Source organism: Poecilia formosa, unplaced genomic scaffold (genome assembly GCF_000485575.1).
Source record: "Poecilia formosa unplaced genomic scaffold, Poecilia_formosa-5.1.2 Scaffold542, whole genome shotgun sequence".
Classification (NCBI taxonomy): domain Eukaryota; kingdom Metazoa; phylum Chordata; class Actinopteri; order Cyprinodontiformes; family Poeciliidae; genus Poecilia; species Poecilia formosa.
Window position 1 is genome coordinate 247,637 of NW_006800481.1, and position 18,208 is coordinate 265,844.

Below are 18,208 nucleotides of genomic sequence, written 5' to 3' on the forward strand. Positions count from 1 at the left end.
ATCTGTTTCTGTCGTTATACGTTTGTCAAGAGCGGCGCTGCAGGAGGAAGACAAAGAGCTGGCTGTCACAGGGGAGGCTTCCCAGTAAAAATACCTCATCAAGGGTACAGCTTGTGCACCTTGCAGAGTAAGATGTGGCTGCTGCTAAATCGGGCCGGGAGTGACTAAGGGGGAAAGAAAAGCCAGGCAGAGGTGACTTTACACCCCGGCAAATGATGCAGCAGTTTTTATGCTCAACTCAGTGATGTACTTTAAACAAAAAAAAGACTGCAATCTTTTAAATATCGTAAAGCAGCAACCAAACTTTTGTTAAAAGATACATTTATGTGTTGTAGATTTAGTACTGTGGGCTAGCCTGTTGCAATAAGCAGTTAATCATTTAAAGCTGCAGTTTGTAACTTTTACAAAAATACGTTGTTTTTTTTTCATATTTGTTAAAATTGTTACAGTGTCATGACAGGATGGTATAGAGGCGGGTCTTAACGCTGCAAATCAACATCGTGTACACTGCTCGATGTGCTAATGGTAATTTATTATACTTACAGGCATAATTGTAGGAATTTTGAACATTTTATGTATTTAATTTTAAATAAATGCACTTTTATGTCCATTCAGAGACACTGGAAAAACACAAAAAAATGAATTGATAGAAAAAATAAAATAAGATACAAAAATAACATCATTAAATTTAATCTCTTGCTTCTGATTTTATATGTAATTTGCAGACACTTTTTTATTGTCTGAAGTTAAATAAGACCAAACTTCTCTTGTTTTATGTCTGTTAGAATCACAAAAATTATTTCTGTTTGCCAGAAGCATAACAAAAAATTTTGAAGGACACCCAAAACATTCGACCCAAGTCATAAACCTGAAACACAACTAACTATACCAAACACTAAGAACATTTATATAAAAAAGTAAAAAACATATTTTTATTTTTCAGGCTGTTAGAAAAGATAAGATAACTACATTATATTTGTTCTCTCACTTTGCAAACATCTGGTTTGACCACATGTCTCTCTGGATGCAAAAGGAACATTTGAATAATGCGTGTTAAAGATTGACTGATCTTTTTTAAGCTCAGTAATTACATGGTTTTCCCCAGAGAGCTGAAAGAAGCCAGTGGTCTGTTAAACAAGCTCTGATCAAACAGTTTTGCAAGCTTAACACCAGAGCCATGTTACCCTGAAGAGTGCAAGCAAAGCACAATTCAAGAAAGTGTGAACATGGATTCCTCAGAGCAGTCTTTAGATAGCCACCTGGTTGAATTTGTTTAAAAAATTTAACAAAAGAAAAATACATAGTGTGCTCTTCTCCATATTGAAAAGTTATCTTGACTTTCATTTTTAACTTTTGTTCATTATTCTGTCGTCTTAAAATTAAAACAAGTGAAAAAGGTAAGAAAAGGCCAACCAACCAAAAAAAAAAAAATCCTTAAAATCTTTGCAAAAAAACAATCAAAAGTAAACAAAAATTTAAGGCAAGTCCAAACAATTTGAAAGGGTTCAAGGCCGCCTGGCAACTTAAAACCCAAAAAACCGCCGCCGGCCAAAAACCCCCAACTCCAGCCAGTTTTAACATGAAAATGGCTGCAAACAGATGAGCAATTACACAACCGTACATCTTTGAAAAGCACAAGTAGAGCCTCCTGCACAACCAACAACAATGCAGGAAGTGGTTTCTGAATTGACACTTGTGTTTTCCAGTAGCCATTGTAAAACACATACAGCGATAAAACCAGCTGACAAAATGTGCTGGAGCTCGTCTTGGGTTGCTAGGTAACAGGCTGGGCTTCATTGGGGTTGCTAGGTAACACTGCGTTCCCTGCTGATTCGTGACGTTACATTCGGAAGGTTTTAGGAACAGCTCATTTTCCAGACTCCAAAAAAATGTTTATTTATTGGCAAAAAATGCAATAAATTGTGTTCTATGGTCTTTAGATTGCTTTAAATCTAAATGGCTGTTTGTTTGTTTTTAAGAACTTGGTATGTTTTTAGAAACAGATTAAATTAAGCCTGTCATAATAAGCAATTATTCAATTAGTTGCATGATAAATGAACTCCGTAATTTTCCTTCTGATGATTTAATTGTTTTTTCTGATGGTCAGTTTTGTTTAGAGAGATTTCATAATTCATTTTATTTATGGTTTCAGTTATAAGTGGTTTTTATTCCTGCTTTACTTATTATTTTAGTGTTTTTATTTTAAATGTCCTCCAGTTAAGTGTTCTGTACGAAATTACAGTTTATTAGTTTTTGACAGGATGAACTTGCATTTTTATTCAATTATCAATATAAATTGGTCTCAAAACAATAACATTATCATTTATCTCAGTAACTACTGGGACAATTTATTGTCCAGCATATTTTTTACTTTCATGCTGGCCCAATGGAAGTATAAAAACATTCAAAATGTGAATTTAAACCTTTAAAACATCCATCTGAGGATCTCCAGGGAATGTTTAATGCTGCGACCCAAACCACAACAAGCTACTCAATCAAGATAAAAAGCTTGGCATTTGTAACTGAGACCACAAAGGAAAAGCAATGCTTATGCTGAAAACCCAGACAGATTGGTTTATGGCTGTAGGAAGAGGTGGAGATCAGAGGAGGTGTCAGCTGCTGAGTCGACTGCCGATTCCTCCGGCTCCTCTTCCCCCTCTCCCAGGAACCCAACACCAATCCGGGCCACCAGGGCCGAGTGGGGGAATGCCAGGAATCCTCTCAGCACATTTGCTTAGCGCTTTGCTCATTCTCACCCCTGTGAGATGAAAATCGGGCCGACGAGTCCACCTTTCTCGAGCAGTATGGCGGCCGAGAGGCGGCAATGAGCGGAAGATCAAGGCGAATTGGCTGTCGGGTGGAGGAGAGCGTCAGGCATGGCAGCCTGCTGAGAGTGAGTCATCTTGGACTGGGCCGCTCTCTTTCTGCCAGCACAACAAAGATCAGATCGTTTATTTTTGTCGTAGCCCCCCGCTGGATGAAATCTAAACCCATAAGTAGTTGATCAAAGGTTCTGGTGTGGTGCCTGTCCTGGAGAGCAACTCATAACAAATGACATTTGGGAAAGATCCAGAAGAATCCAAAGCGATATCTATTGGACCGTGGCCAGTTTTCCTTTATAATCACAGTGATTAACAGTCCGAAACACTTGGAAGCTACAGTAGGTTTTAATTAAACCCTTTAAGGAGCAAACAGATGCACTTTTCTCTGCTTTGACATCCAGCCAGGTGTCAGCCTAAATAAAGAACTTGTTTCAGTTTTATTGGTTGGCCTCATGGAACCCAGTTCAACCCGGATGTCCCTCCATGCTGATCTAACATGTTCCCACCTTGAAGGCAGAACAAAAGAAGAAGTTTAATCAAAAGCATGGCAAAGACGGCTGCAGCTGCCAAAGCTGGATAAAATATGGAAGTAACAGGGTATTACAAATGAGCTTGGAGAGAATAAATAGTTTCTTATTTGAGGAAAGAGGGTAGCAACGTAAAATACTCAGTAGTGACACCTGGTGGACAGGTGTCCAACGACAATAGCAAGAAAAAGACGTGAGCGACTGCAGTTTGTAAAATGTCACAAAAATCATAATATTGTTGAAAATGCAATTTATTTAAAAACTGAAACTCATATATTATCCAGATTAATCACAAACAGAGTGTTTATGCTAATTTGGAAGAGTATACCTCACATCTAGATAATTACACAGTTTTAATGCAGAGCAGTTAGATGTTGGCACATTATTTCCATTCAGTTCTTGGTCTGGATTGTTTCAGACTTTGAATTGCCTTGTTGCTGAAAATGTGCTATATAAATTACCTTGCCTTACCTTACTGCAGGAATTGCTGCATCAGCGAATCAACCTGTGCCACTGCTGAGGTGTTGGGGAAACCTACATTGTTTCAATGTTACATCTGCATTGTTGTTTATTGAACAAATTATTAATACGTTTTCAGGTTGTGATGAGTTGATTTAGATATTGCGGTTGTCTAATTCAAATTTTTCCATGATTTGAGACAAAATAGAAAAAGCAGAAGAAATTGGTGAAAGGGTAAATACTTTTCACAGCACTGCGAAGAGGTTTCACTTTTTGAATTGAATTACTGAATTAAATACATTTTTTGTTCACATTTTAATTTCGTTTTGATCAACTGTTTATTTTATTGCCCTCCAGGGAAATACAGGTCTGGAAAAAAATAATAGACCACTTAAACTGATCAGTTTCTCTGATTTTACTTCTTTTTATAGGTATATTTTTGAGTAAAATGAACATTGTTCTTTTATCCTATGAACTACTGACAACATGTCTCTGAAATTACAAGCAAAAGTTTAGTATTTGCAGAAAACGAGGAATGGTCACAATAACGAAAAAGATGCAGAGCTTTCAGACCTCAAACAATGCAAAGAAAACAAGTTTATGTTCATTTAGAAACAACAATACTAATGTTTTAACTCAAAATTTGATGGAAAAACCAGGAGTTTTTCTACGGGGTTCAGTAAAGTCGGCTCTTCATGTTTTTTTCTAGAGCTGCATCTAAAACTTTTCATCTGAACAAAACATCTTCCCATAAACTAAGGAACATAGAAAAGTTGAGTTTTTGTAAATCGGAATGTACGGCTGCCACATAATGATACCGCCCTCTGGCGTCAGACAGGGGTCATGACACCCTGACTACTGGATAATAACTCACTGCATTGCAGCACTTGAAAGTTGGCAAAAGCTTGAAGTTAGATCAATAACTCTTCATTGACTAAAGTAACCTTTCCCAAAAGTATTAAAAGCTGAATTATTCTGAACTTTTAACTCTGAATACAACAGATAATGATGAATAAATACTGCCTTCACAAAATGCAGCATTTCAACCTAAAAAATGTTTAAGAAAGCTTTGCAGTAATCTGCACTGCAGGTAATAATTAGCATTAAGCAGAATCGTCCTCCGCTGTGTGTTGGATTGTTATCTAATGGCTAATCAATATTCAACATATAGCGACAAGATTCCAGGTTTCTTCAGCAGGATGAGTCACTAACATCAAACACATACCAAATATTTTTGGCCTAGTTTCCAGTTCAAATCTCTCTGTACACTTCAGACAAAGCAAAACTAACTTAGATGTAACTTTTCAGCAATATATAGAAGTTTTTTTAAGCAAATAATTCCTTAAAGCTGCAGTATGTGATTTTTTTATTTTTACAAAATGTTTTTTTTTTTACATATTTGTTATAATTATCACCATTACAGTATAATAGAGACAGATAAAATATGAAAAGGTCAACCTCCTCCACCTCACTGCAAAAACAACAAATCAGCGCCAGGAGGAGGGGCCAACGCTGTCAATCAGTCTCATGAAAAGGCGGAGAAACGTCACAGGAAAATGTTAATCTGCAGTAATAGCAGCCATGCTAACTAGCCTTAGCATTCACAACAGGCTGTGCTGATGGGAAGAAGTTGTATCAAGGAAGGCGTGCACACTGGCTTGATTGACAGCACTAAGATCCGCCTCCTGGCTCTGATTGGTTGTTTCTAGTTGGCGTTGGAATTTTTTCCCATGTTTTCTGTCTCTATATAGTGACAGTTTCAGCAAATATGTAAAAAATTATTTCTTATAAAAGTTGCATGCCGTAGCTTTTAATATTGATGAAAAAGTTCTAGTTCATTTGGCTTATTTCACATTTTCCCATGTTGTAAGCAAAATACTCTGCGAGGGAAACTAATACTTTTTCATCAATATTAAGGAATTATTTACTTTTCACAAAGCCTCTATATCTTGCTGAAAAGTTACAGGTAAGTTAGTTTTATCTTATTTCAGGTGAAATAAGATAATTACAGTAAGGCCTGTCACAATAAACAATAAATCAATTAATCGAACGATAAATTAAACCTATCGACCTCATTTTAATTATCGGCTTTATCGTCTCTTCCTGCCTTTTTTTCTTTCTGTTGATGACAGTGAATCAAGAAAGGTTCAGCTCCGGTGTTCCACTGACGCTCCCTTCCTCATTTCCTTAGTGTAATGTCCAGCGCACACGACACGAGTTGTCGGCCGATTGTCGGCCCATTTTCAAAACCTGAGAGACACATTAGCCGACAGAAATCCTAGGTATAACGGTTCGATCGGGTTCGTCGTGTCGTCTGGTGTCCAGCCACATGGGCGCAAAATAAGGGCTACAAGTCCAGTTAATTCATTTTAAAACCAGGTTAATCAGTGCTTTACTAGAATCTACCTGTGATTCATGTGGCTAGAGTCAGCGTAAAGTCCTGACTGAATGAAAATCATTATAACCTATTTATGTCACGTTAACGAAGAACAGCTGAAAACTTACCGGGTTTATCAACTGCGGTAGTAATTTGGCTCCAACTCCTCTCCTTGTCATTTCTATATTCTTTGCACGAAATGTTGAATAAATATTAATGTTGTTTCCACATATCATCTCCGATGTCCGCTGGACTTCGGGTTGTGCCGTGTCAGCTGTTTGGGAATCCTCTCCGTAATTTCCCCTCGGAAAGCAGGAGGAGAATCCGCGCGTTCTGATTGGCTACCTGTCACATTCAGCGTTAATGCTTCGGGGAAGAGGAAACCCCTGATTTAGATCGGAGCAGCCACGACCTTCTACGTCACACTACAGGATGATCGGTTACGACATCACCAGCGATAATCTTAGATCAGCCAACGATCTAAGATTGTGATAAGGAGAAAATAGGGGCAAAAAAATCGTGTAGTCTACTGCATTAGGTAGTCGGATGTGCCCATCTTCTCTATTTAAATCTAGTGATTACTGAAGGCCAATATAGTACAGACTTCATAATCTGCACTCTTTTGGTTGAATGCAATATTTGTTTCCACTTTGGCTTTATGTTTAGATTTTATTCAAGTACGTTTTTTGTTAATGGAGACTGAGAATCAATTTTATTTTTGTTTTTGGTTGTTTTGTTAATTTAGTTTATCAGTTCAAGTGTTATGTGTTCTTTTGAAAATGAAGTGTATCTATCTATGGCAGGAAATTGCATGCATTATTAGTCATTTCCATTAAATCAGCGTCAAAAGGTCTTGAAACAATATTATCGTTTATCGCAATAATTTTTTTAGACAATTAATCGCTTAGCAAAATTTGTTATCGTGACAGGCCTAAGTAAGACCAAAAGTACTTCAGAGGACTCTGTCAGAGATTTTTGCAGCCGGACACTTTGTTGCTGTTGTTGATCTTTCAACAAACGAGTCACCGGTGACATCACAGCATCCCAGGCATGATGGGTGATCAGGTTCTGCTGAGCTTCAGCCGCTGACCTGCCTGTTGAAAGGTTGTCCTAACGAAGCTGCAGTGCAGAGCATCAAACAATGCTATTTAAATGGAGTCACAGTGCAGAGTTGGCAGCGATGAATTACTGCAGTCGCTTTGATGCTCTTTATAGCTTCACCGTGTTGTCAACACGTAGGATCATCCAGAACGGTGACGTCTGGGAGCGTGTATCACTCTGATCGGGTTTTAGGGAAGACGCTGAGAGCATCAGCAGATGACTTTAAACTACTTGTGTTATGTAGCATTGAGCTAAGTGATCAAAGCATGGCTAAAGCTTTAGAAATGGATCAGAAGGTCAAGGATTAATGCTAAAGCAGGGTGTCCAAAGCACGGCCCGGGGGCCATTTGTGGCCCTCTGAATGCTGGAATTAATTAAATCTCATCTGCAATAATCCAAGAAGAACAACAAAAATGTAGTAAGCAAAAACAGTAAGCAGTTTAGGGGAAAAAAGGAGTTACCCACATCCATTTATGTTAGGCTAAAACATATTCTAACCCTCAAAAATTAGGTAACTATATTACTGTCATATTAACTGAGTTTATTTCAATAAAATCATGCATATTTAGTTTTGAAAACTAAATATGTACAATTTAGTTTATCATGCTTATGATAAACTTATCATATGCAACATGTTACTTTCTTAACCCTAATAATACAATAAATCATGTTAGTGGTGTGAATCTTTTCATAAATCACAGTTTTATTTTTTGTGCCCTTTTCACAAATTAATTAATTTGCAAACTTTAAGAAAATATATTTTTCATCATTTCCTTTGCTCCCGTTCAGTTTTATAACTTACTATGTTTGTTTTTTTTACAAATACTGGAAAATCTTTAAACCACCCAGAATTTATTTTGTCTCGATCAGCAGCTCTACTGTCTTTCTGATTTTCCGTTTTAAATTTAGTTAGGTCAGAGTGTTTTAACAAACAAAAAAACCTTTGTACTAGTCCAATACTTGTTTATATACAAGTTAGCAATGTACCTAATATTTCCCGTAATCCTGATTAAAAGCCCTAATTTTATTAAAATAAATGCGCAAAATGACGGTTTCTTCCTTGAAATTACATTTGTGGCCGCTCAGTTTGCAGCTGGAAAAATAACCTTGGTGAAGTTTCAGTGACAGCGAGTTTGGACTCCGGAAGCCGCTGATTGACACATCTGTCTGCCCACTCTGGTTCACTGGCTGCGGTTGGCCTGGAGGCATCTGGCTTTAGGCCATTTCTAGATTACAAAAACAACAACGCCGCACCGGATATCCGAAGCGCTACGAGCTCATTAAGGCATCCTTAGGTTGAGGCTGGTAAATAACTCCCAGCCCCAACCGGAGAGTTTTCTCTGCAAGGCAGTAACTAAAAATATACCCAGCTTGAGATTTAATAACATACTTTATGAATCGGAGCAGCTAAAAAAGATCATCTACGTTTGCTCTTTAGCTAAAAGAAAATGTGCATTTTATGAATAAAAGACACGAAAATGTGAATATGTTTTGCAGCATCTACGCTACAGAATACATTTTATTCCCTCCAGGAATGTAAATAACACTGAAGCCTCCGCCTGCGGAACAACCAAACATGGACACCAGCTGTGCTCCTAGAGAGCCTCACTCCAACTACCACTCTGAGGCGATAAACACAACATAATGATGGCATTCACATCAGTGGGGGAGAAGGAAAACAGGATCCTGACCACTTCCAACTAACACACTCAAATTAAGACCACTGATGACCTCAGAGGCCAAGTAGGCTAGGAAACCAAACTGCTTCTCTTTAGGAGATAAAACAATTACTGGAGGGGAAATATGAAAATGAAACCTTTGTTCTGTCGTTTAATACAACTAAAATTTACTCTCTTTTGTCTCAGTGGAGTTGATGAAACCTAGTTTCTCATAAAAGCAGGGCTGGAGTTAGACAGATAAAGGTTCCAAGGCTAGAGCCAGTTTTGGTCCCCCATCCAAATACCTAATTAAAGTACATTAATAGACAATCAGCCAAATGTAATGTAGGAAAATAGTTTGCTATTTAGAGACAAATGTCACGTAAAACTCAGATCTTATAAAGTTTAGCAGTTGTAATTGAAGCTGGTATATTTAAATAAACTATTAAGGTCTAATATTGAGGCATCCTCATTGCAGCTGTTGGGATATTGTCATAAACATAACGTAAACATCTTTACATGCGATCAGAAGTGTTGTACAGCAGTGTTTGCATAACTTGGAGAGATATTTCAGTCCCAGCTGTAGGCAGCGCTGGAGGAGTTTAGGAATGTGTGACCACAAGACCTTTTGGCCCAGCCTGCTTGTCTTCCTTCCCTGTCTGGGTCCGAAGACATTGATCCAGGCGTCCCCGAGCGTCTGCTTCAGGTCCATTGTGTGACAAACCACAGCCGACAGCCACCCACTCACAAAGGGGAAAATGACAACCTTCGGTAGAGCAGCTGCTCTCTTGGAATGGCTGTAAAAGTGGACAGATTTCATTTTTACCCCACTTCAGAGCGAGAAGGGATTGTTTCCGGCCCAAGTGTGGGCGAGTGGGCAGCTGAGGACGTGTCAAGCTCATGTCAATCAGCCGGTAGAGTCAATGGGCACATCGGACCCACACCGCCATCTGCTGGAGACACTGCGTCAAGACGCTGCGACGATCCGCACCCTGACCCCTGTCCAGAGTTCATGTGTGTGACGCCGAGTTAGGACCGTTGGAGATAGAAAAAAAAGATAAGATCCTGCCGAAACACTCAACAATTTTGAGATTAATCTAAGAAATTTTCTAGTAAAGCTCCAGAAGTCAAAAGGTTGCAAGAAAAAAACAAAAACAAAAAAACTTTTGCGATTAGACTGAATTTTTTTAAATGAAAATTTTTGATTTTTTTTTTCTGAGCTTGTAAAGTCGAAAATTTCCAAATTTTCTCCACCGTTTTCAAATGTCCAAGATTTTTCTTGAAGATTTCTGAGATTAATATTAAAATATATGTGTTTCCCCCCCCATTGTTATATGAAATTAGCATTACTTGAACTGTTTTTGTTCCCACAGTTCTTTAACAAGAATGCTAGCTAAGAGAGCTTGTCTGGCCTCTTTTTCTCTGTCTTGTTTGTCCAGGATGGAGCCCACCTGTCCAACCCCCAGGGACCCTGCATCCACAGGTAGAGACGGACTCTTCAGTATTATTAAAATTGATGTCTAATATGTCCAAATTTGGTAGAAAATGGACAGGCTTATAATAAAATATACTTAATTTTGTTAGATAACTGTATTTAAACTGTTTAAAGACATGTGACTACATTTTAAGTAATTTATGTTATTTTTAAACTTTGGTTCCCCACACACTTCCACGTGTGAGCTTGTGCAAACTTATGTTTGGCAGCATGGTACTGGAAGTGTGGGATGAGTCATTACTAGGCTTTATTTCTAGGCCAGTGTCTCAACACATCCTCATTTAATTTATTTTAAGTAGTAGGAAACAGCAAGAAGACACTGTTGTATATTGTTTTCATTGAGATCTAAAATTATGATTTTAGTGTTAAGTTAATTTGAATAGATGTATTTATTTCATGATTTTAGCTGTGGGAAAAAAAATAGTGGGTAGATTTATCAAGACATTTAGATGGTAAGAAAGCGTTAGTCACAAAATGTTTATAACATTGTGCAGTCTTTCATGTTAGAAAAGCTGGCAGTCCATCTGTATTAAACAACACATTTTGAATAAAAAATTGGATAAGAGAACATTAACAATTGCTTGAAAACAATATATTGTCTTCTGATTAAAGCCATTTTACTCATCAGAAGTCATATTATAACAAGAAGTATCCTAAAGTAAATTAAAAATATGTCCTAGCCTGATACAATGAATATTTTTTTAATACCAAAATACAATTAAAATTTGTTACTTATTTATAGTTTTACGTAGGGTCATCTAAGAAAATACAAAAATTCAGCTCTATGACGGTCTGTGTTGGTCCAATATTCAGCGGTTATGCAATGCTGTAGGCACAAATCTACCTTTCCAATATGGCGGCATCGCTGACGTTCAAAAAGATTGTTGATGCCAGCACGTACGTCAAACGCAGCAAAGAAGCATATTCGTCACTTAATTACTATTACTAATAAAAATATAGTTTTATTTCTTTATTAATATTATTTTGTGTATTTATGCAGTTTTGTTTATTTAGAAGAAAAACAAACCGAAAAAAGTAAAATCGTTGAAGGTAGAAACGAATCAGCTCGGGTGTTTCGTCATTTTAGTCAACAAAACGTCACTTCCGGTGTTATCCGGCGGGCTGGATGAAAGCAGGAAGGACGCGCTACGACTTTACTTAACTAAAGCTGAAATTGTTTTTAATTAGAAAGTAAGAGTAAAGTTTTAAGTAGCCTTAGGCTAGCTTCTTCGGACACATTTAGCATTAGCGTATTGTCACAGCAGTTGTTCGTGTTTATAAACCAGCCGTTAATGTTCCAAGAATAAAAACTAAATTTTGCTTCACATTTACTCTGGACATGGACCGACCATCCAGGTGAGAATACGCTTCTATCACTGTAAATTTATCTTTTATATGCTAATCATTTTAACCGCTGTTGATGATTACGCGTTTGGTGTTAACACAGGAAGACGAAGGTTGTGAACTACTGTGAAAACAAAGATTTTGATGATGGTGAGTTAAGTAATGAGCTTTCTATGCTGGTTTGCTTGCTTTAGTAAATATTTTTTCGACAATATCCCATCAAACATTTGTCTTATTTAAATAACTGTTTATTAGTGTATTAGTTTGTCTCTGAAAATCTTAAAAATATGCAACCATATAAGGTTTTCAATGGGTCCTGAGGAAGAAAATATTATTTTTTTTTTTACTAGTGCTTTACATCGGTGGTAGAAAATGTGTTAGTATATGTTGTTTCTGGAAAAACAAAAAAACAACTCTTTATTATAAGCTTCCTTTTCTTAAAGATGTCTGTGTTTCCTGCTCTTATTCTGGGACAGATGAGGATTTCGCCTGTTCGAAAGCACCGCCCAGCAAAAAGGCCAGAGAGGAAACGAAACACGAACAGAAGAAACCTCCAGTCAGGTCGTCCAGCCAAGAGTCAAACCCAACAGCAGCTCAGAGCGACAAGAGCAGGTGGGCTATACAGATCAGGACAAGAACATCAGTTTTACAGTCTGCCTCTGTGTGTTATCTTCAGATTTATTGGAGCCAGCTAATCCATCGCTACAAAACCTCACAAAAATTTCAACAATAACTTGTTTGCTCCTGTTGTAAGCTGTGATGTGTTTAGTTACATGTTGTGAACATGAATTCATTACTTGTTTCCAGAAAACCGCTGGATGAAAAGTTGTATGAAAGAGATCTTGAAGCAGCCATCACGCTTTCGTTACTCAATAACTCAGACGGATTAAACGATTCTCCCACCAGTAAGGATTAGCTGTTGCATGTAACATGTAGATTTTATGTTTTATAAACTTCTAATTCTGTCTTGTTCCTGTTATTTTCCCAGCGGATGTTAAAGTTCAAAGCCCCGTCGATGAAAACACAGATCCAGCTTCTTTGCTTCTGTCCAACTGCAGCGTGAACGGAGCAGTTTTAGGTAAATCTCTCTTTTTTATTCTCTCGCTCCGTCTCTTTTTTTTTAAACAACATTTCCTTCAGGCCTTGATGAAATCACATCAGAGAAAGCATCACCAGCTGCCAGACAAAAGAAGACCTCGTCTAAAGCAGCTGAGGTGCAGAGAAAGAATGATGAAGATGAAGACTACAAACCTAAACTGACTCCAGGTTATCTGGCGCTCCACCTGTATTCGTATCAACCTGCTTTTGTTGTCGACTCGGCGCGATAACCGCCGTGCCTTTTCAGATTCAGAGAGCGATGAAGACTTCAGTGAGCCCGAGAAGAGCGAGGATGAGGAGTTTACAGTGAAGAAGTCCAGCAAGGCTAAAAGGAAGGAGAAAGTGACCAAGAAAGACAAACCCAAGCCAAGTCCCGCTCCCAGAAAAGAAAAGAAACAATCAAAGTCTTCACTTTCTAAACCACAGGCTGCAGGTAAGTTGGCTTCAGTTCAGCAAGATTCCTGTTAATTTCAGTATTTTCCAGACCTGGAAGGACCAGGAGAATTAAATTAGAATTTCCTTTTGCTGTTCGTCGTGTTTTCCAGGTTACATATGGAAATTCTGTCCACTATAAAAAATATCTACATCAATTCATGTTAAACTTTTCTATTTTGTACTACAAATTTAAATTGCCTGTGAGCTTTGGAAGGTTGGATGTAGGGCTGGGTGATGTGGACTTTGAATTTAATAGTGATATGTGGTATTATTATAATTATTAAGTTTTTGATTAAAAAAACAGTTTATTACTTTTCTTTTTTTTTGGTAGCTGTATGGCTGTGACTGCTTGGTATTCAGCACCATAAATACAAATATTGTTCTTGAAAAACATTCCTATTTGAAAAACACTCAACAAAAAAGGGGATTTATATCATCAAACTGCACACAGTGACTGCATTTAATCATATTTTCATATTATTTATATTTATTGATGCCCACAAGCAGTGGAGAAAATTACAAAAAATAACATTAATGTGAGTTTTTTTTTGTTACATCACTAATTGAAATTTATCGAGACGATAATAGAAATTCTTATGAAAAATTCTTCACAATAAATCATGAACAGAATAAATTCCAACCATGTTTGTGAGTGTAAAGAAAAATGTGCATACGTCTTTGCTTTAGAGTTACTCCATGTCTTTATGTTCCAGTAGTTTCCAAAAGTCCCCCAGCAGCCAAACTGGTTCCCAGTAAGCCAGCTTCATTCAGTGTGAAGCCTGTGAGCTCTGTGAGTCCAGCAGGGGGCAGAATACCGAAGTGGAACCCGCCAGGTACAACCCCACCGCATTTTCTGCTGCCTTTTTTTGTTTCCAGACAGTAAACGTAATAAAGATGCGTTTGTTCTCCAGCTCAGGTCGGTAAAAGTCCGACCTCATCCCAGACGCCGGCTGTGAAGTCTCCCAGCGCCGGGCTGAGACTGGGACTGTCCCGCATGGTCCGGGTCAAACCGCTCCACCCGAGCGTCGCCACTCACTGACAGATAATCTGTCAATGTTTTTAATCCTGTTTGACTTCAGTCTCAGTTGTGATGCTTTTCAGTTTGAATTAGTTCAGAATGAATCTTTTCTTTGTTTAGATTTCCTTATATCCTCTTTTTTTCATCTGTTGTGTTGAAAACATTTTACTCATCTTTATAGTGCCTGTATATTCTGTACATAAACAAAAAAAATAAAGTTTAAAAGCATTTATCTTTTCACGCTGGATTGTGTTTTTGTAGATGCATATCATAAATACTTTAAAAACATTTTTATATGTTTCAAGTGAGGAAGAGGATTCAAATTCAAAAATACCCAAAGGAAAATTAAATGTAACTTATATTAATTCAAAATTCCTCAAAGAGCTATTAGATAAATGTGTTTTAAGAGCTTTTATTTTAAATGTTATTATTTTTTTATTATGAAATGTAGATATGCCAGTTTGGTAAACAATAAGTAGTTTGTGTAAATATGGAGTAAAGAATTTATATATGCTGTTGATGTCAGCATCTGATGGTAAAATTATTGTCTATTGTAGAGAAAACTAACTTTATTTTACTCATCACCCATTTATTTACTCAGAAATTTCTTCTTATTTTAATCTTTGTTCTGATTTTTCCTTTATATTCAATCTACATGAACATCTTTTCAGTCATGAAGAAGGTTGAATGTTTATACAAATCTTCACCTTGATTCTGATTGTTTGATTTTAAAACATTTGTCATTTTGATATTTCATAGCAGGACGCCTCAGGTCAGAGTGGACACAAGGAAAACATGGCATGGATCAGAAAAAAAAAATGTTTTATTCAATTGAACAAAATTATGCTTTGAAGCCAAATGAAGCTTTAAGTGAATTAAATAACACCTGTTTTTAGTGAGTTTGTTTAATATATTCACTAAAACAACAGAAGTAAAATGATATTTGAGTTTTCCTTTCACTCCTGCTCCGCGTTTCCCCACAGATTTTGCTGGTGGAGTTGATGGTGAACACCCTGCAGGTGTGAAGGAAGGAAAACACAAACTGTGTAAAGAGTGAGACTGAAACAAGATAATCTGCCCAGCAGATTAAAATCTATATTTTCAGATTCGCTGATGTGGGTGGAGATAGAGATTATCCAGCTTGAAGAAAACTTTCTGCCTCTTGTTTTAAGAGCAGAAACGTCTCGGCGTCTGCAGCAGGATGAGATCCGCCTGGGTCAGAGGTTCGCTGATGCTCTTCGTTGTGGCTTCAGCTCTGGTTTACCTGAGCTCCATAAAAACAGAGTTTCAATCCCACTCAGAGAGGCTGCAGAGAGCCCAGCATGACGACTCCATCCGGGAACAGGGGATGATCCGCAGGATGGACAGGATGGAAGAGGACATCAACAGGCTGTGTGAGTACACCTCTCAGATTTGAGTTGATTTTAGAAAATAAATGTCTTTCTTGTGGGTTTATTTGAACGTCTATGCTGATTCTTAAACAAACCAAGACTTGTCAGCACTCTCACCTCTTCAGATTGTTTCTCTTTTCTTACTATTCCATGATCTGTATGTTATTCTGCACTTAACTGGTTCTGCATACTTTAGCAGCAGTTCTGCTGCGATATTGTTTGGTAATTTCACCATTTTCACTGAAAAACACAAAATTATACCAAGTATTTTTGGTCTAGTTTCTAGTGCAAATATCTTAGTACACTTAAAATAAAACAAAACCAACTTATATGTAACTTTTCAGCAGGATATAGATAACTGTTTTGATAAAATAATTATTTAACATTGATTTTTAAGTTAAATAATCTGCCAGTGGAACTTGCACTTTTTAAAATCAATATTAAGGATTTATTTACTTAAAACAAGCTCCTATATCTCGCTGAAAAGTTATTTGAAAATTAGCTTCTATCTTACTTCAAGTATACTAAACTATTTGCACAATTTTTAAGATTTTTGAACATTTATGCAAATTTTGACTCCATTTTATATCTTCAGAATTTCACAAAATTCAGCAAAATCTTTGTGCTCGTTCACAGCAAACTACAACGTACTTTTAGGAAGAAACTCAGTTCAACTTATGAACAGGTTTCAAGCCATTAAGCTATTTTAAAATGATTTAGCTTTTTGATATCTGTTATGGCTTTTCTAAAATTGCTTTTTTAAGTTTTGTCTGTGTTTAGTGTTATAATGTAATCTAATGTTGAAATTCTTAAAATGCCACAGTGTGGATTCTAGTTAATATCTAACTAAACTCCTACATGACTTAAGGTCAACATCACTTGTTCGATATGTATTTATTATCATAATATCAACTGTTTTGAATGTTGATTTTATGTGCTGCTGTTTGCAGTTCAGGGAGGGGCAAGTAAAACAAACTAAAGACTCGGCGCTTTTGTCCACAGTGGACCTGATGAAAAAGTCTGAAAAGAAGGAGCAGGAGGAAGAGAAAGGGGTCAAAGTGAAGGAGAAGAAGCTGGTGAAGAAGTTGTACCCGAACTCCCGTCTGTTCAGAAAGTGGGGCGACGATCTGTCGGAGGAGGAGCAGAAGGAGGCCGAGGATTTGTTCCAGCGATACGGATACAACGCCTTCCTGAGTGACCGGCTGCCGCTCAACCGGGACATTCCTGACACCAGGCCGCCGAGGTGAGCTGCTCTTCCTCCTCCTGCAGAATCTGGTGAAAGCTGGCACACCTTTTCCACACACACAGGTGTCATCACAGGGAGTTTCCCATCTCTGAAAAGTCAATTTGCCATAAGCAACCAAGATTCTTATTTGCTTTTGGAACAGGTTTAGACTTTATTGACATCATTCCTGCTTGTTGTTTTGAAACTGCACAACAGCGATCTATGTCTTAGCCTGTATTCTCTTAAAAAAGTTTTTGGGGGTATTTTCCTGGTGGAATAAAGGTCAATAATAATAATAATAATAATATTGAGCTAACACAGGTAATAGTTGCACTAAGAACAATTTTAAATGCTGCATAAATTCAAGAATACATTAGTTTTAAAAAATTGGAGTGGCTTGTCAAACTTTTAGCATTACACAAGTGTTTGAGCTGACTAAGCTTGGCTTTTTTTCTGTTATATCAGGAGTATCTTTTTCTTTCTTTTTACATTTAATTCCAAAACTAACTAAACCAAAAGGTGATGTCATTGTTTTGCATGTTATTGATAGTTTTTGATTGATAGATTCATAGTTATTAAGTTACTGTATTTTAAGGAAAAACCTCAAACATTCTGATTTATTTGACATCATGGAGAAAAAAAAATTCAACTGATATATAGAAACAGTCTTTTGAACATCGGTTCAAACCGTATTGTTAGACAGTTTTCTCAATCAATCAAATTTTATTTGTATAGCACATTTCAACATCAAGGCATTTCAAAATGCTTTACATAATTAAAATGCAAACAGCATGTGACATAGAATAAACAGTGAGAAAAAGAGATTTTGAAAAAGATTAAAAAAGATAAAAACATTAAAACCAACACCCCTTTTAGGACTTCAGTTAAACATTGTTTAACTGGGGCTCTAACCTTCTGGGACTTTAGTCAAAACCACCGTTTGACAAGGACTCCAACCTCTAGGTTTTTAGTTGAAACGCCGTCAACTGGGACTCTAAACCCCGTAGGACTTTAGTTAAACGTCGTTTAACTGGGACGTTTTCCGGGGAGCTTTACATCATTAAAACATAGACAGTGAGAAAGAGAAATAAATACATAAAAAGTAAAGATAAAAACATTAAAAACATTGAAGACATCAAAACTCACACTCTAATCCTAATTTAGCCATAAGCAGCTCTAACAGGTGGGTTTTAAGTTGGGATTTAAAGGCACTCAGTGTTTCAGCTGTTTTACAGTTTTCTGGAAGTTTGTTCCAAAT

General features: G+C 37.1%; 2 protein-coding genes across 2 annotated transcripts in view; both read left to right on the plus strand.

Annotated features, from left to right (window-relative positions):
* The first annotated feature begins 10,383 nt into the window (after positions 1-10,383).
* Positions 10,384-18,208, plus strand: part of LOC103129398 (probable polypeptide N-acetylgalactosaminyltransferase 8) — a 17,875-nt gene continuing 10,050 nt past the window's right edge. Inside the window, 3 exon segments of the mRNA XM_007540479.2 lie at positions 10,384-10,427; positions 15,440-15,728; positions 16,728-16,968. Of these exon segments, the coding sequence (XP_007540541.2) occupies positions 15,536-15,728; positions 16,728-16,968 (434 nt within the window). The 5' untranslated portion in view covers positions 10,384-10,427; positions 15,440-15,535.
* rad51ap1 (RAD51 associated protein 1) lies at positions 11,525-14,568 on the plus strand. The gene is made up of 9 exons (XM_007540478.2): positions 11,525-11,795; positions 11,887-11,933; positions 12,260-12,395; positions 12,591-12,688; positions 12,772-12,861; positions 12,924-13,049; positions 13,129-13,314; positions 14,030-14,149; positions 14,228-14,568. Exons 1-9 carry the CDS (start codon positions 11,779-11,781, stop codon positions 14,353-14,355), a joined length of 948 nt encoding a protein of 315 aa, XP_007540540.1. The 5' UTR covers positions 11,525-11,778; the 3' UTR covers positions 14,356-14,568.